This window comes from Hyperolius riggenbachi, chromosome 9 (genome assembly GCF_040937935.1).
Source record: "Hyperolius riggenbachi isolate aHypRig1 chromosome 9, aHypRig1.pri, whole genome shotgun sequence".
Taxonomy (NCBI): Eukaryota; Metazoa; Chordata; class Amphibia; order Anura; family Hyperoliidae; genus Hyperolius; species Hyperolius riggenbachi.
This window is the reverse complement of record NC_090654.1, coordinates 174,163,119-174,190,275: the sequence shown is the minus strand read 5'-3', so window position 1 is coordinate 174,190,275 and position 27,157 is coordinate 174,163,119. Positions and strand designations below refer to the sequence as shown.

The following is a 27,157-nucleotide window of genomic DNA, read 5'->3' as shown; positions in this document are numbered from 1 at the left end:
ATCCCGAACACAGTTCGGGGTAACCTGCGCAGGAGGATTTCTCAGGCCCCGCTGGGCCGATTTGCATAATTTTTTTTTTGTTACAAGCAGCTAGCACTTTGCTAGCTGCTTGTAACTTGCGATCGCCGCCGATTCGCCGCTACCCGCCGCGCCGAGCCGCCCCCCCCCGCCCCAGACCCCTGCGCAGCCTGGCCAATCAGTGCCAGGCAGCGCTAAGGGGCGGATCGGGGTTCCCTCTGACGTCACGACGTCCATGACGTCGGTGACGTCATCCCGCCTGGTCGCCATGGCGACCGGGGAAGCCCTGCAAGAAATCCCGTTCTCAACGGGATTTCTTGCATACTCTGATCGCCGAAGGCGATCGGAGTAGGTAGGGGGATGCCGCCGCTCAGCGGCTATCATGTAGCGAGCCCTTGGCTCGCTACATGATTTAAAAAAAAAAAAAAAAAAGTGCGGCGCTGCCTCCTTGCCGGATTTTTTAGACCGGCAAGGAGGTTAAGTAGTGCTACTAATTGGGGGAATTAGCTGTCTCTGTTCATACAAGTTTAGCATCTCACCTCAAAAGGATGTAATTGGAGATTAGAGTGGGCAGGTTTTGAGGGGTCAGTGACAGTCTTATGACTCTCTTATTGCACTTTATATTATATATGCCCTATTAGGAGTACAAACTTAAAGTCAGTGTTCTTTTCTTTTAGTGGGGTGATACACTGCAGTCTCACCTTCCATACTGTGCAATGAGCCATTCCAGACAGTCATTGAAGATGTGAGAAATTATTCACTGAAAGCAGAATAAAACTTAAAAATTGCTGTCTGTGGTAGACTGCATCAGGTGTTGCATGCTCTGCTGTGTGTGCTTTATGAGGGCAGCCATATTGGCCTTCAATTTTAAATTTTGATCATAGATTATTTGTTATCGATTATGGACCCAAGCAATTCTGGATTATGGACCCAAGCAATTGACTCTGGTTTACTTACAATTACGGGGAGTGTCTGGGAGAGTGTTTTTCTGAAATCTACTTATAGCTTCAGTCTTGAGAACATTAAAGTGTACCCGAGGCAACATGTGACATAATGAGAGTAGCATGTGTATGTACGGTGCAAGACATATTAATAACCATGTTGTTTTTCTTTTTTCTTTTGCTGCCTGTAAGAGTTAATTTTCAGGCATGGAAGTGACAGCTTCTGTCTTGACGGTATCTTGTCTACCTTCTCAGTACCTTGTCGGAGAATATAGCAAACCTTAATGATGAGCAAATTACAGCCATAAACGTTTTCCTGGCAGAATACAGCTTCTGAGTGCAGAAGATATATAAAAAAAGGTCAATAGTTCATGTATTTTAACTCTGGGGCACTTAATTGTGTAGAAACAATAAAACATGCAATCTACTTTGTAAATGTTGAAATATAAAATAAAACCATGGGATGTCATGGGTGTAGGAAGATAAATTGGATTGTTTATCTTATCAGTTTATTTCAACTCGAGTTCACTTAAAGATCCAAGTTATTGCTGCATTACCTAGAACAGAGCTGTCCTAATATGTGCCTTTTTACTACAAACATCAGCAGCTTGAGTCATCTTTTCTTCAGTTAATTAATTGACTAAATCAACACATAGACTTCACTTTGCATCATTGTGTGCTCTCATTATATATAACTGCCTTTAATGAATAACTGTTTAAAAAAATGTAAATAATATACGGACTCAAGAAAGGACATTATAAAACGGTCATACAGTCAGTTAAACCGTGTTAATTAGGGACTTTGTGAAGTGTATCAATAAATGTATTCCTGTTGAAATTTACAGTTTTGTGTCTGCTTTTAGGAGTTAAGTCCACCACTGCCTTTCAAGGATTTTTTAAGTATTTTAGCCCATTTTATTCTTTTGTCGCCTCTGTTTACATCGCAAATACTTGTATCCACCCCTGGTGGAGGGGTGTACCCTCTTTTTCCTTTCTACAGAGAGTGACTTCTTAATCCTGAGTGGGGACAGGTCTAATCTCCTCACCTACCTATACAGTGGTTGGGTAGAAGGTAACCCTGGTTTGTGAGTATCATTGTATACTCTTTAGTAACCCGTCATATACCGGTACATACTACACTATATTGGGCTCTCGGTGTCATCTCTTTTGTATACTCAGTCATTTCTTCACCGTCCCATAACTCTAAACAACTGCTTAACACCTTCAACTCCCTACTTTGGCGTACATGGCATGGCATCTTGGCGCTCAGCTCATTTTGTTTTGACACAGGGCTAAACCTGCTGCTGGGGGGGGGGGTTGTGTTAAATACTATTCCCACTCCGAGTCATCGCAACTTGGAGTTAGAAGTAATTTGGGGTCTGGCTGGATCCCCGAATTACCCGTGCACGGGGTGTGAACTAAAGCACTACTGCTATAGCCATGCCAGGCTTCGGCACTATGCAGCTCGAGGCAGGCGCCGAAAAGCACTACTAGATACTTTGCACCTCACCTTCTCCTCCAACCAAATGTATTGGTGATGTCTGTAAGCACACACCAACTATGCATGTATTTATTTAAAAAATGAACAGATGGAAGGTAGGACAGTAGGAATCATCTGGGTATGTTTTTTTTTTTTTTTTTTTTGCCATGATGGGCCAGGTGGCCGCTATGCTTTTATGTGGGGAGTTGAAGCTTTTTGTTATTTATGGAGGACTTATAAAAAACATGCAGAGCTGCAGTTGCTTTGTGGATAGATTAAGTAGCAAATGAGCCTTGAGGTGTTGACACTGTGTTCTGTTTACATTTTGGTGTGAAGTGTCCTCTTGAGCATGGGTCACTCAATATCTGCAGGCATTCGGTTACCTTTGAATTAGGTTGCGTGAGCTGTCAGTAAGTATTAAATGTCAGCTAAGCACCATTATCAGCTCATTCATTTTCTCCCTCCTGTTTACAAAACCAAGGGATTCTCCTCCTAATACAAAATATATACGGAAATTCAGAATATTGATGTTTGCAGTAGCCATACAAAACGTGTATTAAATAAGTGACTGTGAGTTATGCTTGTCAGCTACACACTAAACATTATACTCTTCCCATGTCTCATCTTGTAGGACAACATGGCAGCCAACAAATTCCTTCTCCCTTTTTCCTACACCTAAAGGCTGGAACTTCAAAGGGGTAAGATTTCTTTCTCTTTTCAAAGATAGAGCTTATGCATGCAAGTCCTTGTTTTGAATCTTCTGGGGCATTAAAGGCCAGTTCCTCTTTCAGTTTTGTTTATTTCCTATTTAGCTGACTTCTTATATCACTTGAGAAATACCACCCTGGAACAATTACTGCTACAAAACTATGAACGCCTCTAAGGGCCCATTCACACTGCCAATTGCAAAAAGCTAGCGCTTAGCAATATATAGCAATATCTTTTTTTACAGGTGATTGTACTGCAATTAGTGCAGTAAAATCACTGTAAACTCTTGCGATTCCTGAGCGATCGCGATCAGCGCTTTTTAAGCACTGTATCGCAATCGCTCCAGAATTGCGGTAAAATGCTCATGCATCTTATTTCGCGATTGCCGCAAATCGCCTGTGATCGGCGGCAATCAAGGCAGTGAGATCACTGCCATTAGTTTGTATTGCGCTAGTGCTTTAAAAAGTGATAGCCCTTCAGCATTTAGAGGGAATCACCCGAGTGAGAACGGGCCCTCAGGGCTTTTGTAATGTTGTTATGGCTTGTTTCTTTTTAAAGAGAGTCTTAAGCGATTTAAAATACCTGTTTTTATTCAGCAGGCTGCTTTAGCATTATAATCCAAAGTGATTTGCCACATTCCCGCGGCAGAATGAGGTCTTAATCCCCCTGAAATCCCCTTGGCAAAATTCTTCTGTCCTTCCGGGTAGAAGTCAGTCTTCAGTCAGTCTCTGCCGGCGGAGATTGATTGGACTGGAGGCAGAGCTACAGTGCAAAGCTCTGCCTCCCCCTGGCAGCCAAATCCACGAGCTGGAAAGCTGTGGAATTTGCACCGGGAATTTATGGGAATAAAAACCTTGTTGTTCTGCCGCATCTTCGTGGCAAATCAGTTTGGATTATAATGCTGAAGTGGCCTGCTGAACAAAAACAGGTATTTCAGTCTCTCTTTAAGTAATGTTTCAAGCTATAAAGCTGAGCTATATAAGTTTTTCAAATAATAACCTGTGCAAATAACACATGTGAGACAAATCCAGGTACATTACTCAGAAGGAGACGAAGACACTGCCCAAAAGATCTTAAAATCTTAAAGGGGCACTACAGCGAAAAACTGTAAAATATGTGCAAACATATACAAATAAGAAGTACATTTTTTCCAGAGTAAAATGAGCCATAAATTACTTTTCTCCTATGTTGCTGTCACTTACAGTAGGTAGTAGAAATCTGATAGAAGTGACAGGTTTTGGACTAGTCCATCTCTTTATAGGGGATTATCAGGGATACATTTATTTTCAAAAGCACTTAGTGAATGACAGTTGCTCTGTCCAGCTGCCAAAAAAAACTGTGTAGGGAGCAAGGGAGCTGGCTAGCATCATTGTTTAAATCCTTTTTAGGGAATATCTTTATAAAGAATAAAAGCCTTGCTGATAATCCCCTATGAAGAGATGGACTAGTCCAAAACCTGTCACTTCTGTCATATTTCTACTGCCTACTGTAAGTGACAGCATTATAGGAGAAAAGTAATTTATGGCTCATTTTACTCTGGAAGAAACTTACTTCTTATTTGTATATGTTTGCACATATTTAAAATTTTACAGTTTTTCGCTGTAGTGCCCCTTTAACTAAGAGATGAAGTAAAAAAAAAAGGTAAGGAAATGTCAGTGACTGGAGATGAAAGAGGTTGTTATTGAGCGATGTGGGTAACACAAGTGCCTGGGGTTATAAATAAGATGGCCAGATAGATTTGAATAAATAGGCCACAATTCACCAAGCTCATCATCTGTCTTTATTAACATTTCTGAGCTGCTTTTACTGTTATCACCATGGTGATAAAGCATGTAGTATTCACTAAACAATTTACCTCTGGCAAGCCTAAAGTTAAGAATTCTGTCTTTAAGTTAAAGCAAAACTGAAGAATCCTAAAAAAAATAAGAGTTTCACTTACCTATGGCTTCTGCCAGCCCCCTGCAGCTGACCTGTGCCCACAAAGTTACCAAACGATCCTCCGTTCCTGTCACGCGCCAGGGAGGCGGCAAACCGAGAGGCTGCTGGGCCCTCAGGGCCAGGTTCCGAAGCGGACGCTGCTGACCCGGCAACATATGCCACTTCGGTGGACAGTCCCTCCGCTGTCGACCCGCTAGCACTGCTGATTACCACTGCAGCTGAGGGAGTGTCTGCATTACACATATCATCACTCATACATTTGATCTCAAAATCATCTGAAGGGGAAGGATCTGGCCTGGTGCCATCTGCCCCTTCAGTGGGCAGTTCATCTGCTGCAGCCCAGCAAACATTGCTGGTTACTCCTGCCGCTGACGGAGTGTCCACATGACACATAGCATTATTTAGCACAACACATATGATATCAACATTATCTGCCTTACACATTTTATCATCTGGTACATCACATAAAACATCAACATTATCTGCCTTACACACTTCGCTATTCAGCACCGCACAAGTGACATCAACAGTTTCTGCATTGATTGCATCGATAGTCCGTGCATCATAAATTACATCATTAGTTGCTGCTTTCTCTGTATCAACATGTCCCACTCCAGGCCTGGGCACTGGAGACTTACTAGTACACAGTCCTTAGCCCCTGGAGCTTCACCAGCACCCCTCCCCCATTTGCAAAGAGTTATCACACAGTACCTTACATGAGTCTGGGACTTTTGGTGGGGATGCAGGCTCCACGGGGGTTGGATTAGGTTCATACCGGGCTACTAACCCTCCCAGGTCAGTACCCAGCAAAACGTTGGTGGGGATTTCATCAGTTACCCCAACTTCTTTCATTCTGTTGCCAGCCCCCCAATCCAGGTGGACCAATGCGGTGGGTATGGCTGGGGTGACACCCCCAACTCCTTTGACACAAATCATCTTCCCAGGAATATACTGCTCTGGAGTTACAAGCTGGGGATGTATAAGAGTCACTTCTGCTCCAGTGTCTCTCAGCCCAGTGGCAACTGTACCCCCAACCATGACAAGCTGCAGAGTCTCTGCATAGCTAGCTGCATTCCTGGTAGCACACAACGCAGCTTGGATTTCACTGGGGTGTGAGGCCTCACTGGATCTTTGGGTCTCCCTCTTCCTTTCTGGACAAGTCACACTGATATGACCCACCTTGTCACATACAAAGCATTTCCGAGTGGTTGGTGGCTTGAATCCAGGAGACGGTGGTGCTTGCCTCCTCTGGGTGACGGGTGAAGCAGGTTAAGCGATCTGTTCTCCCCTCCAGCTGGGTGCAGTAGTCCTCTGGGACTCGGATGCTCGATGGGCTGTGTAGGAATCGGCAATTTCTGCAGCCACTGTCTTTGGCTCTCGGTCCAGCACAAACAGCCGAACCTCAACAGGGCAAGTGTGGAAGAACTGGTCCTTGATCATCAGCTCCTACAAGGCATCCATGGTTTTGACTGACAGTCCTTTTAACCACTGCTGGAAGGCAGTGCGCAGGTTGCAAGCATGATCCAGGTAACTGTCATTAGGACCTCGCTGTACTGTCCTGACACGTTTGCGATACACCTCTGGCGTAAGGTGGTATCGCTTAATGATTTCTTGCTTAATCTCCTCAAAGTCTATTTCTTCCTCCTGTGGAAGACTCACAAACGCCTCCAGGGCCTTGCCTCTCAACCCTGGTGTGAGATATCTTGCCCACTGCTCTCGGGGCACCCCATACTGGCAACAAGTCCTTTCAAACCCCTGTAAGAAGGTGTCTATGTCAGCGTCCTTGTCCATAACTGGGTACTTATCCAGGGGGATTCTGTGAACTCGTTCACCTTCACGTTCTGCGGGTCCATCAGACCGGTTCTGCTGCTGAAGTTTAGCCAGCTCCAGCTGGTGTTGATGCTCAGCACTTTCCCTCTCGGCCTGGTGTCGCCGTTTAGCTCTTTCCCTCTCGGCTTGCCGATGTTCCAGGATCAGCTTTAGGCGCAGTTCGGGATTAGCCGAGCCCAGTAGCTGTAGATCAGCTTCCAGAGATGTAATCTTCGTGTTCGGTGGATCATGCAGGACATCGTCTCCTCTTGCATCCTGTGGCGGGAGCGATTCATCCTCTGAGGTGTTGTGAGCTGCATCTGTTGGTGTTGGAGCACGGGCTTGCTCTGCCTCATCATACTCCTGGAGGGCCCGAACTAACTGCTCCTTAGTCTGCCCTCTCACCGCCTCGATGCCTCTGTGCTCACACAGGTTGAGTAGGTTGTTTTGATTCTGTTTCTGGTTGCTTTTTGAGCCATCGTATTGCCAAATAAATAGAAAAAGGGGGGAGGGGAAGCAAAATGCCAAGTGTGTACCTTTGTGAAAAAAAGTATATAGATTCTGCACTCAGTAGACTTCTGTAGGCTAGTCGCTTCTAGCAAGATTCCAGCCCTTAGTACACAGAATAGAGCTAAACTGCATACTAATATACTAAGCAATCCCACCACTGCCACCAATAATGTCAGGAACCGGCCCCACGGCATGCCTGCAGAGACGATTCCGGACTGGGGGTTGGATTAGATTGCGGGTGGAATCAGCCTTATTCAAGCTAACCCAAGGCTGTCACCCCTCAAAAACATTTCTCACTGCCACCACTAGCTGCTGCTAGACACTTCAACAATTCCCACTCTGCTGTCGAGTGGTCTGCACTCAGTCCAGCGTTTTCGTATTTGGGTCAGCTTTGCGCTTTAGGCCAGAATACGAGAACGACACACACACACAATGTAATTACACAGTAGCAAGGCACAATCAGACACTGAACTTGTAACGCAAATTACACTGCAGTCTCTCCAGACTATGAGCTTTGGCTAGTACAGCAGAGGTCAAACTTATAGTAAAAATTACAAAGACACATACCAAGACAGTTTCCTCAAAAATAAAAATGGGAATCAAAACAGAAATTTAACTTTTACTAGCGCAAAGGTCTAACTTGGCCATGGAAGGACACAAATTCTGATTGGATCAGGATCATCTCTAGCTGTCGCTACCTTCAGGAGAAGATGAGTTGTGACTGTCCTAGGCAGACTTATATAGTCCGATTTGTAGCCCGGGGGTACAAGTCCAGATATAATTTAATTTCCCAGATTGTGACATCACCGTTTGCTGAGCCCTCTGTAAAATCCTTGCTTGCTGTGATGCAAATTTCAGGTTTTCCTGTTAGCCTTTGAAGTTTCCAGACGCAGTCAGTCCTGTTTGTATATTGGGACAATGGGGCTGTCTACATATACACAGAGTTCAAAGCCATGCAGACACAGACTATTCTTTGCTAAATGGCTGCTAATTAGCAGCTCCCTGCTTCCAGAGGAAACTGAATGCAAATGCAATTTTCATTGACATACAGAAAATCACATTAGCAGCTTCCTCCATCCTGACAATTATACCCCACACCCTACATGCCAGACTGGCTTTTAGCATACACATATGACATAGACAGAAAATGAAACATGGCTTTCCATGGATAAAAGTTATACCAAATGGCCGCTGTATTATATGCAATATCACAAATGGCAGCTATGTTATGACACTGGTTCCTTACATTTTGGTCACCACGGGTGATAGTGTGGAGGAGGCCATTTTCTATTTTATATTATATGCATACTTGGCTTTATGGATTAATAGTAGGTTGGAGGTTCTCCAAACCTCAGATGTGATTAGCGACCTAAATTTATCATGCCCCTTTAGAAGCCTTTCCGAAAGACCCTCTCCCAGTTGATCCTTTCTCCATGGTTTACACATCAGTTCTTTTGCATTTCCAGTGGTAACATTTTTAAGGCCTCTATATATATCTGAGAGTGTCTTAGACGGAGTTTGTGGTCCTAGAAGTTGATCAAAACTATTAGGAGTGGCTATGAGATATCTTGTACATGTGTTTTAACCATAGATTTAACCTGGAAAATAACTAAATAATCTCATTTAAGAATCCCATATTTATTTCTCAATTCAGGAAAGGACAACCAAAAGCCTTTATCTAAGTGAAACATGCCCCCTATACTTGAGAGCCCTTTGTTGTCCCATTGATAGAAAGTTGCCTGTTGCGTGTTTGGTGGATAGTTTGGGTTTCCCCATAATGGCATATGTTTGGAAACTAGACAAGGTAGTTTGAGCAATTTCCTGACTGCTCTCCACGTTTCTATGGTGTCTCTAAATACTATGTTGTATTTGAGGCAAGGAGGAATAGTAGGACATTTTGAATGAAGTAAGCCTACTGGATTCCATGGTAAAGCCATTTCAGCCTCAAGAGCATAATTAAAGAATTTGTTAGTTTGAAATAGCCAATCCTTAACATGGCGCAGCAGTGCGGCTAGATTGTGTAATCTTAGGTCAGGCAAATTTAGTCCTCCCAAATCTTTCCCCACCTGTAATTTCCGTAAAGCTATTCTGGGTTTCTTGTTTTTCCATTAAAACTTTCTAAAAGCAGAATAAACAGCCTGTATATCCTTATGTTTGAATAACAGAGGAAGTGTCTGCAATGGATATAATAGTCTACCCATTGAGAACATTTTGATTAAGGCCGCCCTGCCTGCCAGGCCCAGGGGAAGCTGATTCCATCTATGCAATTGTGCAACAACATCCTTAATCAATGGAGTAATATCTACTTTATAGATTAAAGTTGGGTCTCTAGTGATATTGAGACTAAGATATCTGATGCTGGTATGACTTATATTTATACCTAGTGATCACCATGCCCTAGTTTCTGATAATTTGGACAGTGGCATGAGAATGCTTTTTTCTTTATTTACTTTAAATCCCGACCAGTATCCTATTGTGTGGATCAGATTGAAAACTCCAGGAATTAGCCTTAGAGGATCAACGAGAAATAGTACAATATCGTCTGCAAAAAGACACTGTTGAATTTCCCTTTCCCCAACTTTTACCCCTGGTGTGAATTTTCTCAGTGCTCTAGTCAAAGGTTCTACAGCTAGATTAAAGAGAAGTGGCGACAGAGGACAGCCTTGCCTTGTCCCCTTCTCCAGGGGGAAAGAATTAGAGATATATCCCTGACCCAAAATTTGTGCTTTCGGGGATGCATATATGGCTCTTATTGCATTAAGGAAAGAGCCTTGGAACCCCTCAACCTGCAGGAGCATGTCGAGCCAATCCCATTCCACATTACCAAATGCTTTTTCAGCATCTAAAGAGAGTATGGCCACATTTTTATTGGACTTGGGAAAGGCCCTAACATGCTCCAGCAACACCATCACTCTTCTGATATTTGTGACTGCTGCCCTCCCTTTGATGAAATCCACTTGAGTGGGATGTATTAGTGATGGGAGTATTGTTGCCAGCCTTTCTGCAAGGATTTTTGTAAAAAATTTTGAATCTTGGTTGAGTAAAAAGATCGGCCTATATGATGAAGGATCCATGGGGTCTTTGCCCTCCTTGGGTATGAGCCTAATATAGGCTAATGTTCCAGTGGGCAGATATTGTTTATCTTTTAATATTTTGTTAAATACCCCGGTCAAAGGCTGGACAATCTCCCCCTTAAGAATCTTAAAGAACTCTGCCGGGATACCCATCTGGGCCCGGAGCTTTGAAGTTTTTTAGGGTTTTGATGGTACCAAGGACTTCTCCCTCAGTAATATGTGCATTTAGAAAATCTTGATCCTCTTGACTAATTTTGGGTAGATTCAATTGTTTTAGAAAATCCTCTAAACCCTCCATTGTCTGTCTAGTTTTGGAGTATACCTTTTGAAAATATGTCGAGAAAACATTCAACACATCTTGGGGACTTGTTATCATTCTTCCTTGGGGATCTTTAAGTAGAATGGGTTTTCTATTTTTAGTTTCTTGTGATTTTTCTATATTGGCCAGGGTTTTCCCCGTCTTTTCCCCATGTCTGAACCATTTTAATTCCATGTAGGACCTATTGACATCCGCATTTGCCTTAAACCACATATCAGCAGTTAGTTTCTCTTTAACCGCTTGCCGCCCGCGTCATGCCAGTAGGCGTGGCCGCGGCGGCAGCCCCAGGACCAGCTAACGCCAATTGGCGTAAAGTCCTGGGGCAGCAGTTTACGGGAGATCGCGCGCACGATGCGCGCGCATCTCCCGCTTGGTGGGCGGAGCCGAGCTCCGCCTTCAGTCTCCGAGCGGCGATTGCCGCTCGGGAGACTGTTACACGGCGAAACCGCCGTGTATTTACATGTGCAGCGCTGCGATCAGCAGCAGCGCTGCACTGGGGACAGCCGTGTGACACGGCTGTCCCCATGGGGGACAAGAGAGCGATCGGCTCTCATAGGCAGAAGCCTATGACAGCCGATCGCCGTGATTGGCCGGCTGGGGGGAGGGAGGGGATTTAGAAAAAAAAAAAAAAAGAAAATGTCCAAAAATATAAAAAAAACAAACAAACAAATATTTATTTAAAAAAAAATAAACACAGGGGGGGCCATCAGACCTCACCAACAGAGAGCTCTGTTGGTGGGGAGAAAAGGGGGGGGGGGGATCACTTGTGTGCAGAGGTATACGGCCCTGCAGCTTGGCCTTAAAGCTGCAGTGGCCAATTAATGTAAAATTAGGCTGGTCACTAGGGGGGTTTACCACCATGGTCCTCAAGAGGTTAAAGGATACCCGAACTGACATGTGACATGATGAGATAGACATGTGTCTGTACAGTGCCTAGCACACAAATAACTATGCTGTGTTCCTTTTTTTCTTTCTCTGCCTGAAAGAGTTAAATATCAGGTATGTAAGTGGCTGACTCAGTCCTGACTCAGACAGGAAGTGACTACAGCGTGACCCTCACTGATAAGAAATTCCAACTATAAAACACTTTCCTAGCAGAAAATGGCTTCTGACAGCAAGAAAGAGATAAAAAGCGGAATTTCTTATCAGCGAGGGTCACACTGTAGTCACTTCCTGTCTGAGTCAGGACTGAGTCAGCCACTTACATACCTGATATTTAACTCTTTCAGGCAGAGAAAGAAAAAAAGGAACACAGCATAGTTATTTGTGTGCTAGGCACTGTACATACACATGTCTATCTCATCATGTCACATGTCAGTTCGGGTATCCTTTAAGCCATAATTTTCTACTTTCTTCAGTGGCAGTTTTAGTATATTTTAGATATGCTGTTCTGGCTTTCAACATCATCTCAGGGTAATTATTATTTTACCATTTTTTGCTTTTTTGCTTGATAGGCTGTAATTCTGCCTCTGATTACTGCTTTAGCAGTTTCCCATAAGAGGAAAGGGGTGTCTCTATGTTGCCTGTTGTCATAATAGAATTCTTGCCATCAGTTTTTCAGGGTGGCCTCAAAAGCTTCATCTCCATATAGTTGAGATCGGAATCGCCAGGTTATTTGCGACGTCTTTGAAGGGATATCTGTCAATGTCAGGGAAATTTGAGCATGGTCGGATATCAATATGTCCCCTATAGAGGTTTCCCCCACTTTATCTATAAGCGTTTCATGAATCAAGATAACATCTATTCGCGAGAATGATTTTGTAGATGGCGAAACCAAACTGATCCATCTGCCAGTTGTATCACATTCAGTCGAGATTACTTGATGTTGTAAATGTTTCCCTACTAGGATTAGGACTCCTGCTTTCTTCTGTATTGCTGAAGAGCCGTATACTGTATTTACTCAATATTTTTTCATGTATTGAAACTGGTCACTGGACAAATGTGTCTCTTGCCGCAGACCAATATCAGTACCTAATTTTTTAGATGCTTAAGCACTCTGGACCGTTTGTTCGGGGATCTCAAACCCCTAACATTCCACAAAATTATTTTGATGTTGTTGTTTTGTCAGTGTACAGGTAACCTATAAGTTGCAGGATAGCAAAAGTACAACATAACAGATAAACAATTCCTCTAAGAGTGTGGAGAGACCAATAAAAAAAACCCCAGACCTCTTCCCCTCCCCCAAAACTTTTCCTCCCCCCCCCTCACCCGCCATATTTCCCAAAAGCACCTGCAAATGACTTCACTTCTTCCCCTCACTCTCATCTCTCTTCCTTCCGAAAGCCTTGAGCCCCAATGCCACATTTTGTTTTTTATTTTTATAGGAGCGGAGCCACCCCTTAGTAAGATTTTCAACCAAACCTCTATGCTAACCTGAACATTTAGCGTTGCCTTCTTGTTAGACAACAGTACATAAGAAAATCACCTTACTAGAAACAAACCCATCTCAGTCATTTTGTGAAAGATCTCCATCTTGTTCCTGCGCCTCCCCGCGCTTTAGGAAAGAGAGGGCCTGATCCAGAACATGAAAGGTATGCATTTTGCTGTTTGACTGAGTGACTTTAAGTAAATCACAGTATAGGCCAAAGTGAATTTGAACTTCTTGTCAAAGAGTTTGCTGCAGACTTTAGTAAATGCTTTAGTAAATGCATTTGCGTGAGACCTCTGCTGAGTAGTCATTAAACAACTTAATAGGATGAGACTGTAACAACAACAGTTCCTGTTGCGATGCTCTGTATGCCGCCATGATTGCTGCTTTGTCTGCAAAGTCTAGGTACTTGACCATAACCATGCACAGAAGTTTTGTTTGCTGTTTTGCCTTTAGGGGTACCCCACCCTATGTGCCCTTTCCACTTTCATCGGTGTTGCAGGGCCCAATAAAGCCGGGATCTCAGTCGAGCAGATAGTGTGAAGCTGTGTCTGCGTGAAATCCTCAGGAAGGCCCACAATGCGTATATTACTCCGCCTGGATCTGTTCTCCAGGTCTTCTATTCTATCATGTGCTTTAGAGTTAGCTTTAGTGAGATTGTCTTTACGCTCGTTTGCAGCTTCCAGACTTTGTTCACATTCAGTTATCCTTTTATCTGCTTCTATTAGCTTTCTCCCTTTTGCCTGCTGCTCTTTATGGATTTTTTTTAAGTCAGATTGTAATGGCCTCCTGTATGGTGTCATTTATGTCTGGGAGAAGCACCCGTCTCATCTCAGCTGCCAGCTTTTTATAATTAGTTTCTGCACTGTGCCTCTTACCCTCCACCGAGGACCTGTCCTCATCTGATTCCCATTCTGCTTCTGCTGGTCCTGTTTGCGCTGATCGGACTTGGAGGCAGCTGCCGGCTTGTTCTTTGTGTTCCTGCCCGCCATTTTGGGAGTTGCGCCACTCACGGTGTTGTTGCCGGAGCGAGGGAGAAATCGCTCCATTCAGCGGCGTGAATACGTGCTTGATGTCTCCGGAGATATTGTGCAGGCTCTTAGTGGGCGTTTGGCTGGTTTGTGGTAGTTGGGGCTCGGCTAGCTGCAGCTCTAACCTCTAGCTCTTCATGCACGTTACTTTTATTTTTAAGACATATCGATATCATTAGGAGGATTATTCAAAAACATTCAAATTACACTCTAATGGTTGTTTATTTAAAAATTATGCTGACTGCCACTTGCATCAACTATTTAGGAAAATCAGATAAAAAATAATTTGCATAAGAATAGAAAATAGAATATAAAATCTTTATTTTAACAACCGAAATTGTACAACGAAATTCTTAAGTGCAATTTTCCAGCAAAAGCAAATACAGCATAACATTCCATTCTTACATACATTGCATTGCACACAGCCCTTATCAACATGGCCACTTAGCAGCATTTAACATAGAAATGGCTGAAAGATAAAAACTGTTCTTTAGTCTATTTGTCTTAGTTTTTATAAGTCTAAAACGTTTTCCAGAAGGCAGATGTTCAAATAACACATGTCCTGGATGTGAGGCATCGCTTAAAATTTTCTTAATATTCCTGAAACAATAAGACGTATATAATTCTTCTAATGGAAGGAGAGGACAGCCAACTATCCTCTGGGCAACCTTAATTACCCTATGAAGCTGCTTTTTCTGTGCTACTGTGCAGCTTGAAAACCACGCACAGAGACTGTAGACTAGGACACTCTCCACTGTACTGCGGTAAAAAGACACCAACAATTTCTCAGGAATATTATTCTTCCTAAGCACCCTTAAAAAATATAGCCTCTTCTGTGCCTTTTTCACTACTTCAGCAATATGTGACCCCCAAGTCAGGTCCTCTTTAATAGTAACTCCTAAAAACCGAAAGTCTGTGACCCTTTCTACAATATTTCCATTTATAATAAGTGGCTGAATGTCATCTGCCTTCTTCCTAAAATCCACTATAAGCTCCTTGGTTTTAGCTACATTTAGGAGCAGATTATTGTCTCTACACCACATTTCCAGCCTTTCTACCTCATCCCTATAGGCAGACTCATGCCCCCCTGATATAAGCCCCACCACTGTAGTGTCATCAGCAAACTTAACGATGGTGTTACTATGGTGGGCAGGAACACAATCATGAGTGTAGAGGGTATAGAGCAGGGGGCTCAGCACACAGCCCTGAGGAGAGCCAGTGCTGAGACTGATAGATGAGGAAAAATTTGTACCCACTCTAACCCTCTGAGGACGATCGCTCAAAAAGTTATTAATCCAGAGTTGAATATGGAAGCCCTATGTCTGACAATTTGGTCACCAGTCTATGGGGTATAATAGTATTAAAAGCAGAACTAAAATCAATAAAAAGCAATCGTGCATAACTCCCTCGCTGCTCTAGATGGGACAGTACAACATGGAGGACAGTAGTCACCGCATTCTCTGTGGACCTATTTGATCTATAGGCAAACTGATGTTGATCAAACATGGGAGGAATAAAAGACAATATACAGTGGTGTGAAAAACTTTTTGGCCCTCTTCCTGATTTCTTATTCTTTTGCATGTTTGTCACACTTAAATGTTTCTGCTCATCAAAAACCGTTAACCATTAGTTAAAGATAACATAATTGAACACAAAATGCAGTTTTAAATGATGGTTTTTGAGTTTTTTTTCTCACTAAATAATAAAAACCATCATTTAAAACTGCATTTTGTGTTCAATTATGTTATCTTTGACTAATAGTTAACGGTTTTTGATGAGCAGAAACATTTAAGCGTGACAAACATGCAAAAGAATAAGAAATCAGGAAGGGGGCAAATAGTTTTTCACACCACTGTATAGTTCCTGATGAGTTTCTCAAAACACTTCATAATCACAGGTGTCAATGTGACTGGCCTGTAATCATTAAGGCTAGTGATGGTCTGTTTTTTGGCCAGAGGATAATAATAATTTGGAACGTGGTGTAGTGCCAAATGCTGAGGTGGAACAGGAAGAAGGAGACGTAGATGAGTTACTTTGGGCAGGGTTGCAAACAACAAAGCCATGTGCTTCCCGCTGGAGACAGGAAGGCGAGCAGCCCTGCTTTGCCCGGCAGTCCCCAGTGGCGGATGGGTGAGCAAGTCCAAAGTTATGCGGCCACAATTCTCCCTCTGATGTTACTTGGGAGCTAGCATGGGATAGCCAGACCACTCTCTTCTTTTGAACAGTTCTCATTTCTCTTATGCCTGGACCAAAGGCGCACCACTTATACCACGGGTAGGGAACCTTGGCTCTCCAGCTGTTAAGGAACTACAAGTCCCACAATGCATTGCATGATTCTGACAGCCACAGTCATGATTAATAAAGGCAAATGCATGCTGGGATTTGTAGTTTTATCACAGCTGGAGAGCCAAGGTTCCCTACCCCTGACTTATACAATACAATAACATTTGTAAAGCGCTTTTCTCCCATAGGACTCAAAGCGCATAGTTGTGTCTCAGATTAATACAGGGTTGCAGGCTGGGTTGTGTTACAGAGGAGATAGTCAGATGTTAATGAATGCCAGACTGAAGAGGTAGGTTTTCAGTTTAGACTTAAATGCTTCCAGGGATGGAGCTGTCCTGATTGGGTGTGGCAGGGAGTTCCAAAGTGTAGGGGCAGCATGATAAAAGGCTCTTTCTCCAAAGGTTTTGAGGTGGCTCTGGGGGTGACCAAGGTGTTACGTTCTTTTGATCTAATCACTTGCCACATGTCCCCAGGTAACCATCTGTGCTGTACGTCCCTAGCAATCTGCAGTGTCCCTTTCAAAACTTCACCTCTCCTCTAGTTTAGATGACAGGCCTGGGGCCAAATGGCAGCACTTTTGCAGCACTTGCCAAACGACTAATTTAACCTAATTTTGCAGTGTATTTTACAGTATGTGTTCATACAATAATATTCAGATATTTTTTCTAAGTGTTCTGTTTTGAATTAGTTTTAAGCACCTCAATTTGCTGCAGACTTTGGCAAGTCACAATATCTTGCAGCTGTACATGGAAGGAGGTTATGACAGATGAGTTCCCTAGATGTCAGAGGAGGCAGAGATGGTGACTTATACACTAGCATTGGTAGAACATACTGTATATTCTGAAAGTTATTAGAAAGCAAAGCAAAGTGTTTTTTCTTTGATTGATTGAAAAATGACTGCAGGGATTGGCAAATTGGGGAAGCCGATGTGGAGTGCATGATGTTTGGATAAGTCTTTAGTCTTGCAGTAGAGAGCATTATTATTATTATTTAGTATTTATATAGTGCCGACATATTACGCAGCGCTGTACAGAGTATATATTGTCTTGTCACTTAACTGTCCCTCTGAGGGGGCTCACAATCTAATCCCTACCATAGTACTATGTCTACGTATGTATTGTGTAGTGCCTGTATCATAGTCTAGGGCCAATTTTAGGGGGAAGCCACTTAACTTATCTGTATGTTTTGGGATGTGGGAGGAAACCAGAGTACCCGGAGGAAACCCATGCAGACACGGGGAGAACATACAAACTCCTTGCAGATGTTGGCCTGGCTGGGATTCAAACCGGGGACTCAGCGTTGCAAGGCAAGAGCGCTAACCACTACGCCACCGTGCTGTCCTGAGCATGTGTGACTACATAGATGAGAGCTAGTCAGTTGAAGAAAGAACAATATTATGTAGTTGAGGAGAGAGATAAACTTGTGCTTCGACTCTTGTGATCTTAGGTTTGTTGAATGGACATTTTTTTAAATAATGTGCAGGAAGGATTTGCAGACATGACAAGACTTCCCTTATTATCTATTGGTGGGAAAGGCCTAAACCACTGTAGAGTAATATTGGCAACCAAATCCATAAGACATATAAAGTTGCCAGTAAGGGATTCAACTGGTCAATGCCCAAATAGAATTTGTTTTGAGGTGATGTGACTTTTACCTGTTATTATTAATATTATTATCTTCAGGGTGTATGTACACAGACAACTAAAGTGAGCACTTACTGCACTGTTTATCTGACGTTTTTCCATCTGATTGCGGTGTTATTCAACCAAACTGCAGTGTTTGCAAGCACATATGTGTCAGCAGTTGATACATGGTGCAGTTACTGCTCGGTAGAAAACTGTCACGTGCTGAGTCTAGCGGGCATCTGCTCCCACTCAGATGTGCATGGAACAGATATCACTCCATTTCTGTATGTGTTCTCATCTCTTCATTGTTTATGGTGCCCCTTCTGTGTGACCTAAGGGAATGTGCGTACTCATGTACATACTGCCAGGATGAAGGCAGAAAGACACAGAATAGAAGGAGTGCATTGGCTGTATAGGTATGTGCGCTCCATTGTCTCTACTCTGCAGGGGCACACAGTAGTACTGTTAGCTTGGGGGGGCTGCCTGGGGAGAGGCGCTCCAGAAGATGCCCCTGCACCCTGAGGACACACCAGGTTAAGAATAATTTTTTTCTGGTTTTCCTCCTCTAAACTAAGGTACGTCTTATGGTTAAGTGAGTCTTATGGAGCAAAAAATACGTCAAGTGTGAATTAGCAGATTGATTGGTTCTCAGTTGAAATTCCTTTTTTCTATGTAGAAAACGCTTACAAAAATAGACGAATGTGAACACTGCCTTACTGATCTACAAAATCCTGTTCCAATTTCCAAGAGAGCCTGCATGCTCTGGACTCTTGTCTGATTGGAATATGGTTTAGGTTTTCACTCACCTACATAATCATGCTGCAAATAAATTGATTGGCACCTACTAGTTTACATTCCATCAGCTCCACAGTGGGTAGGCAGATACTTGACAGCATCAACAAAGTTTTTTGGTATTTCCTAGGCTGTATTATATGGCTGAGTATAAAGTCCTAGTTTAAAAGACCCAAGTAAACTCTGAAGGTGGCCATACATCAGGCAACTTGGTGGGCGATCGATCATCCAATTTGATTATGCTAATCGAATCAGATAAAAATCGGTGCCGCCAAATGCATGACCGACAAAGCAACCAATTTCGGGACAGAAATTGGTTGCATTGTCGATCGCGCATGCTGCAAGATGTTGGGCCGAAGTTGGTTGTTCAGGAACGGCGTGCGATTTCCCAACAATTGATGAAACCATCCACCGCCTCGCCGCTGTGTAATGTAATGTCCCCCGTGCCCCGTGTAAAGTATACATTACCTGTCCGCGGCCTCCACTTGTCCCCCACAGTCTTCCGTGATTTCTTTTCCGCACACGCACGCCCCTTGTGGTTTCCTGGTAACGGCACACGTGTATGCAGAAGAGGAATCCTGGAAGCCTGCGGGGGACAAGCAGAGGCCACAGAGAGGTAATGTATTCACTTTGGCACCGGGGAGACATTACATTAGGGGGCACAGCGGCGAGGTGGCATACAGGGCCTATTCTGAATTGATTTCATGCTGAAATTGATTGGGAATTGGCCTGTGGTGTATGGGCGGCTGACAGATCTCTCTCTTATTAGATTCAATAAAAGAGAGATTTGTCTCTTGGTCAAATCTGCCCATACATCGCTAGATCTATGGGCCCCTTTTAGTGAAACAATACCTCCTACCCGGACCAATGAGCTCCTCCATATTATGGGATCCTTCTTATGCAACCCAAAACTGGGTCTTCATAGGTAGGGATGATGCAAAGTGATCCATGATAGCTTTCCTAATATTTGAGTGTGGGTGAGCTCCTCAGGCTGCAATCATGTTTTGAAAAGTTGGCCAGGTCATGTATTGTGAGTTTGGGGACTTTTTCATATCCGAATTAAAATGGGATTCAGCTGCAATGGGCATGATTCACAAAGCTTTTTCACCTGTGTTCCTCTGTTTTTACTTTTTCTATGTTACTTTTTTAAGCTCCCAAAGAGTAAAAATATAATAGAATTAAGGTAAGATAAGTAATATTGAAATGAAGTTAAAGGGGAACTTCAGCCGAAACAAACATACTGTCATCAAGTTACATTAGTTATGTTAATTAGAATAGATAGGTAATATAATCTCTTACCCACCCTGTTTTAAAAGAACAGGCAAATGTTTGTGATTCATGGGGGCTGCCATCTTTGTCATGGGGGCAGCCATCTTTTTGGTTGAAAGGAGGTGACAAGGAGCATGAGACACAGTTCCAACTATCCTGTGTTCTGATTACCCCTCCCAGCTGCACAGCTAGGCTTCAAATTTCAAATTCAAAATGTAAAAAAAAAAAAATTGCACCAAAACAGCAGAACGAGAACAACAAAATCAGAAATCCCATCATGCTTTGCACAGCATCAGGGGAAAAAAGCCCGGGCAGTTTTCTTCTGTGCAGCTAAAAATGAGGCTTGTATAAGAGAAACAAAGTTCTGATGCTCTGAAACTGTTAAAGAAACACAAGGCCTTTTCAGTGCTGCTGAGTCGATTTTTAGTCCGGAGGTTCACTTTAATCAGGAACAACTTACTTTGAGTGATTATTTTGCTTGTAAATGTGCTAAAGGTTATTTTTATCAATTAGGTAATAAATAAGTCATTTATGAAAAGTTTTGTGAATATAGCCCAATTTGTTTAACCTTCCTGGCGGTTTTTTTTTCTGCTATATAGGCAGAAATCCATTTTTTGTTTTTGTTTCATGTAAAGCTACCAGAGTGGTAGCTACATGAAACACCACTAGAGGGCGCATGTGTCCCTCTAGTGCGATCGTCGCTGGCATCAATTGCAAACAGGGGAACGCGTATATAACGCGTTCCCCTGTTTGGCTTATCCTGTCGCCATGGCGACGATTGGAATGACGTCATGGACGTCAGCCGACGTCCTGACGTCAGACGCCTCCGATCCAGCCCATAGCGCTGCCTGGAACTCATTTGTCCGGGCAGCGCAGGGCTCTGGCGGGGGGGGGGGCTCTCTTCAGCCGCTGTGTGCGGGCGATCGCCGCAGAGCGGCGGCGATCAAGCTGTGCGCACGGCTAGCAAAGTACTAGCTGCGCGCACAGCACTTAAAATGGGGCAAATCGCCCCACCAGGGGCAGAGATATCCTCCTGCGCGGCATAGCCCGAGTCGGGCTTACCGCCAGGAAGGTTAAGGGGACAAAGACTCTGTACATGATTGCAGAGTGAAAAATTGTACAAATTGTTTGATAAAGCTGTACACTTTATGTAAGTAAAACCTGTACTGTATTGCAATAAACACACACAAGGAAAATCACAGAATGTACAAACCTACAATCCTGGAAAAAGATCTGTTGTGACAGTGAACAGATGTTGTTGCCTTGGGCCAGATAATAATCAGCAGAACATATTCAGTGGCTAAAATTCCTGAATGCCAAGCACTATGCTACAACAATTAATTGCTTACAACAAAATTAGGGGAAAAAAACTGTTAAAGCGTCATTAACTAAACTAAGGAATTGTATGCTGGCATGATCCATTAGCTTAATGCTGCCTTCTTCTAAGTGCCCAAAGTCTGGTCACTGTGTAAGTTGACTGGCCAATTCCTCAAGTGGCCAAGTGATTGCTGCCAAGATCCGACCTGCACATTCCAAGTAGTCAATGAGTGAGGGAAGAGCAGAGCTTTACTCCAATGCTTCTGCCACTTGTCACCACCTTGCCCCCTCTGCTGCTTGTCATTTTTGTTTCCCCCTTTCTTCCCTCTGTACCCCCCTGCTGCTCATGACCTCTGTTCCCTCTCCTTTTCTCCCCACGTCCCCCTGCACTTTGTCACCTCTGTTCCCCCACCTCTTCTCTTCATGCCCCTCTGCAGCTCATCACCTCTGTTCCCCCTCTTCTTCTCTCTGTTGCCCTCTGCCGCTTGTCACCTTGACCTCTCTGCCACACGTCACTTCTATTCCCTCTTCCTTGTACTCCTCTTCCACTCGTCTCCTCCAGCCCCCTCTGCTACTCGTCACCTCTGTTCCTAGTCTTTCATAAACCTTTTCTGTGCTCTTCTGCCACTTGTCACCTCCAGCCCCCTGTGCCACTTGGCACTCTGTTCCCTCTTTTCTTCGCTCCATGCACCACTGCTGCCCGTCACCTCTGTTCTACCTCCTCTTTTCTCCATGCCCCTCTGCTGCTCATCACCTCTGTTCCCCCTTCCTCTTCTCTCTGTTCCCCTCTGCCACTCGATACCTCCTGTTGCCTCTCTGCCGCACGGCACCTCTATTCTCATTCTCTGTGCTCCTCTGCCGCTCGTTACCTCCAGTGCCCTCTACCACTTCTCACCTCCATCACCCTCTGCCACTTGTCACTTCTTTTTCACCTTCTCTTCTCTCCATGCTCCCCTGCTGCTTGTCACCTCTGTTCCCCCTCCTCTTCTCTCTGTTCCCCTCTGGCGCTCGTCACCATCCGGTTACCTTTCTGTCACACGTCACCTCAACTCCCTCTTCTCTGTGCTCCTCTGCCACACGTCACCTCCAGCCCACTCTGTCGCTCGTCACCTCTGTCCCTCTCCACTCTGATTAGACCACTCCTGACAGACTAATCTGATTTTGGCTAGCATATATTGGCCAGTTTACAAACATTTATATACACCATGTTAATGTTTGCCTTAAATAAGGAAAAATCTTTGGATGGCTTAAATATTTCTCTAACTGCTGATTTCAGGGATTTCTCACACTTCTTCTGAGTTTACTTGTTTGCATGTTGTCTGTTCACAGCTAAATCTTCTATGTGTAAGAAACACACAAATCAACTCCAGGCCTTTATCTGCTTTAATTAATAATTACATAATGATGGACTTGTCCACACCTGCCCATGAAATAGCCTTTGAGTCAATTGTCCAAATACTTTTGAGCTCCTGCAGTGAATTTCACCTGCATTTGAGTTGTTCCATTTAAAATTCATTGTGGTAATGTACAAAACCAAAATTAGAAAAAGTTGTCTCTGTCCAAATATTTATGACTATAACTGTATATGTCAGTGAAGTATTGTAGTATTCTCATTTTACCTATGAGAAAGAGGACACCCTATATATTTAGATACCCCATAACACCTCTGTCTTGCAGTTCTTGTGTTTTCTAGTATTCAGACATACATCCTTACTATGCACTGATGAAGGCCTAAAAACAGCTCTGTACATTAAGCTATAGGAGCTTGAATGGTACATTATTGGAGATATTTCTAGTTTATTTGAAGATGAATACTTGCACTTTTATTTTACAATTAGGATGAAAGTGTATGAATGGGCAGCATGGTGGCATAGTGGATTGCACTCTTGCCTTCCAGTGCTGGTCCCTGGCTTGAATCCCAGCCAGGGCACTATCTTGCGGAGTTTGTATGTTTACCCCTTGTCTGTGTAAGTTTCCCCTAGGAACTCCGGACCCCCCCCCCCCCCCCCCAAAAAAAAATACAAATACATTTATTGGTCTCCCCTAAAATTGGTCCTAAGCTACAATGGACATATGACTATGGTAGGGATTAGATTGTTAGCGCCTCTGAGAGACAGTTGGTAATAAGACTATATTGTAAAGTGCTGTGGAAGATGGTACTATATAAAAATAAAAAAGAAATAATTCTGACTAAAGCAACAGTGGTTTATAAATGACTAGTTAAATAGGCATGTCTTGAAATGAGTTTATCCTGAATTAAATTCTAAAGAATGTAATTCTAAACTATTGTATTTTAATGATGATGTGGAACAATCATTGCAAATGTTAGTCCTTCATAAACCTTCTTTCTTTCTTTTTTACTACATGCTTTACTCACAATTCTTTCAAAGGGAACTGGAATAAATACATACTTTATCTTCCCATTGTAAGAACAATACATAATCATCTGCAATTAATCATTTAATTGAACAGTCATAGTAATGGTGGTTGGAAAAGAACACTGGCTCATAGGTACAGTTATTTATATATCAAGGCAGAAATTGGTTGTATTGCGTGCAGAATGATACTTATTGCCAGGCCTTAATGAATTATGCCTGAGTACAGCTGCCAGAAAGGACTCAGATAAAACATCTCTTCTACTATATCCACAGTGCCCTTGTCAAATGAAAGGGTCGCCATGGCAATGAGTTTATTCCGTAGAAATCACTGGGTCTGGTCAAATTTGGCCTTAAACTGTTCAACTCACGTGGTGTTACACTGGATAAGCTTGTCCTCTAAAATTGCTAAAAATCGCTATTGTTTCTGTTCATTGATGTCATTTCTTGCTACACTTTAAAGCCTACAGCTATATACTTTCTAGGACTGCTTTTAGGGTCATACTGCCCTGAACACTTGGATAATGACACATGCTCTGTCAATGCAGTGTGTGTGCAAAGACAGCAGCTTCCCCTCTCCTCCCTTTTGTTACAGCTTTTGAAATAGTGCCAGACAGGAATAGTTGAGAGTTAAAATACAGCCAGTAAGGAGTAGTTGAGGGTTAAATAATTGCCAGTAAAAAGTAGTTAAAGGGGCACTACAGCGAAAAACTGTGAAATTCAAAATATGTGCAAACATACTGTATACAAATAGGAAGTACATTTTTCCAGAGTAAAATGAGCCATAAATTACTTTTCTCCTATGTTGCTGTCACTTACAGTAGGTAGTAGAGATCTGACAGAAGTGACAGGTTTTGGACTAGTCCATCTCTTTATAGGTGATTCTCAGGGATTTATTTATTTTCAAAAGCACTTAGTGAATGGCAGTTGCTCTGTCCAACTGCAAAAAGCTGTGTAGCGAGTAGGGAAGCTGGACAGCATCATTGTTTAAATCCTTTTTAGGGAATATCTTCATAAAGAATAAAAGCCTTGCTGAGAATGCCCTATGAAGAGATGGACTAGTCCAAAACCTGTCACTTCTGTCAAATTTCTGCTGCCTACTGTAAGTGACAGCATTATAGGAGAAAAGTAATTTATGGCTCATTTTACTCTGGAAAAAATGTACTTCTTATTTGTATATGTTTGCACATATTTTAAATTTTACAGTTTTTCGCTGTAGTGCCCCTTTAAGGTCATGTTTAAATTAAGTTTAGCTACTGGTAGTGGGTTAAGTACCAATTAATTAGCAAGAAATCCTTTTTAGAGGTTATCGAGTTGAGTACACATATAAAAATTGTCACCCACTTGGATGAGGGCTTAAACCCTCGGCGACAGATTTAGCTTAGTAGCATACAGATATGTAGTAAGGGTAAAGTCTTGCGATGCTTTTCCGTTGCTATCAGGGCCGGTTGTAGACTTTTTGCTGCCTGAGGCAAACTTGTGAAAATGCGCCCCTCTGCACAGCACCCGACAATTTACTGTGCTTCATTTAATGTTCTCACATGACATGTTGCAGGTGAAAACAATAGCACACTGGATGGCTGTAAGTCTATGACAAACAAACTGCTTACCCTCAACCACTCCATTTCTCCTCAGTCAGGACAGCAGTACCACTTCCCACCTTTTGTTGTGCAAGTCAAATGAAACACTGCTGATTTCCTGCCTCCCCCCTCCTCCCTCACAGTCAGACTCCTCAGCACAACAAGCTGCTTTACCCCAATAATGGCATCTTAAAGAGAACCCGAGGTGTATTTAAAGAATGTTATCTGCATACAGAGGCTGGATCTGCCTATACAGCCCAGCCTCTGTTGCTATCCCAAACCCCACTAAGGTCCCCCTGCACTCTGTAATCCCTCATAAATCACAGCCTGCTGTGAGGCTGTGTTTACATCTGTAGTGTCAGTCTCAGCTGCTCCCCCGCCTCCTGCATAGCTCCGGTCCCTGCCCCTGTCCCTTCCCTCCAATCAGCAGGGAGGGAAGGGATGCAGGCCCCCGCTGGAGTTCAGCAGGAGGCGGGGAGAGCAGCAGACTGACACTATAGAGATAAACACAGCCAGCTCTGACAAGCTGTTTGTCAGCAGCGTGGCTATGATTTATGAGGGATTGCTGAGTGCAGGGGGACCTTAGGGGGGTTTGGGATAGCAACAGAGGCTGGGCTGTATAGGCAGATCCAGCCTCTGTATGCAGATAATATTCTTCAAACCCACCTCGGGTTCTCTTTAACCTCACTCTCCACTTGCTTCTCCTCGTACTCTGACTGCATGCTGTTAGTGTAAACACAGTACAAACATGCTGCCCCTGTCATCTCTGCGCCTGATGCAAATATTTCACCTTGCTTCATGAGGGAACAGGCTCTGGTTGCTATGCAAGAGGAAGGAAACTACACATCATATAGTGGCCTACAGTGGGATAGGTACAGAGAGGAACAATGCACTTGGTTGAAATTATCATTCACCCTGGATCTCTTCAGGGCAGCTCTACACACGCTAGATTTTTGTCAAAGACAGCTCTGATTGCACGCTTTGGCCAAGAACACTCTAGTGTGTTTACTGCCCTACAGGCTTAACCACATAACGACCGCCTTCTGCCGATGGGCGGCGGCAAAGGCTGGGCCTAAACGACCGCAATACGCCCATCGGCGGCGGGTCATTATGTGCTGTCTGGCCGGGGATCGCGCGCTGGTATGCGCGCGCATCTGCCGGCAATAGGCTTCGCCCATACTTCACGTCAACCCGCCTGCCGTTCGTAAGCGCCGGCGGGTTGTTAACCCCTCGATCGCCGCATAGAAAGCGTATAATACGCTTTGTAATGTATACAAAGCGTATTATACAGGCTACCTCCTGCTCTGGTGGTCCCAGTGATCGAGGGACCACCAGGGCAGGCTGCAGCCCATGTAGTCTGCACACACACACACACACACTGATCTGCCCCCCCCCTTCCCTCTGATCGCCCACAGCACCCCTCAGACCCCCCCCCCCCCTGCCCACCCCCCAGACCCCTGTTTGCACCCAATCACCCCCCTAATCACCCATAAATCACTCCCTGTCACTATCTATCAGCGCTATTTTATAGATTAGGTCCTAAACTGCCCCCTGGGGGCTCCTGATCACCCCCCACACCCTCAGATCCAGCCCCCCCTTCCCCATGTACTGTATACATCTATTCTCCCCTGTTAAATCACCCACTGATCGCCTGTCAATCACCCATCAATCATCCCCTGTCACCACCTGTCACTACCACCCATCAGATCAGACCCTAACC

General features: G+C 43.7%; 1 protein-coding gene and 1 pseudogene across 3 annotated transcripts in view; one reads left to right on the top strand and one right to left on the bottom strand.

The window, feature by feature from the left end:
- Positions 1 to 27,157, top strand: part of ARHGEF3 (Rho guanine nucleotide exchange factor 3) — a 679,117-nt gene that overhangs the window by 187,171 nt on the left and 464,789 nt on the right. For 2 of the 3 annotated variants that reach the window (XM_068253704.1, XM_068253703.1), the window contains exon 1: positions 18,394 to 18,520. Coding sequence is in view for 1 of the 3 variants with exons in the window: in XM_068253700.1 (XP_068109801.1) it covers positions 3,071 to 3,137 (67 nt within the window). In the remaining 2 variants the exon portion in view is untranslated. Of the gene's footprint in view, positions 1 to 3,070; positions 3,138 to 18,393; positions 18,521 to 27,157 lie in introns of those variants that run through there. The other variant, XM_068253700.1, reaches the window with a different exon arrangement.
- LOC137532348 (uncharacterized) lies at positions 6,355 to 14,157 on the bottom strand (annotated as a pseudogene).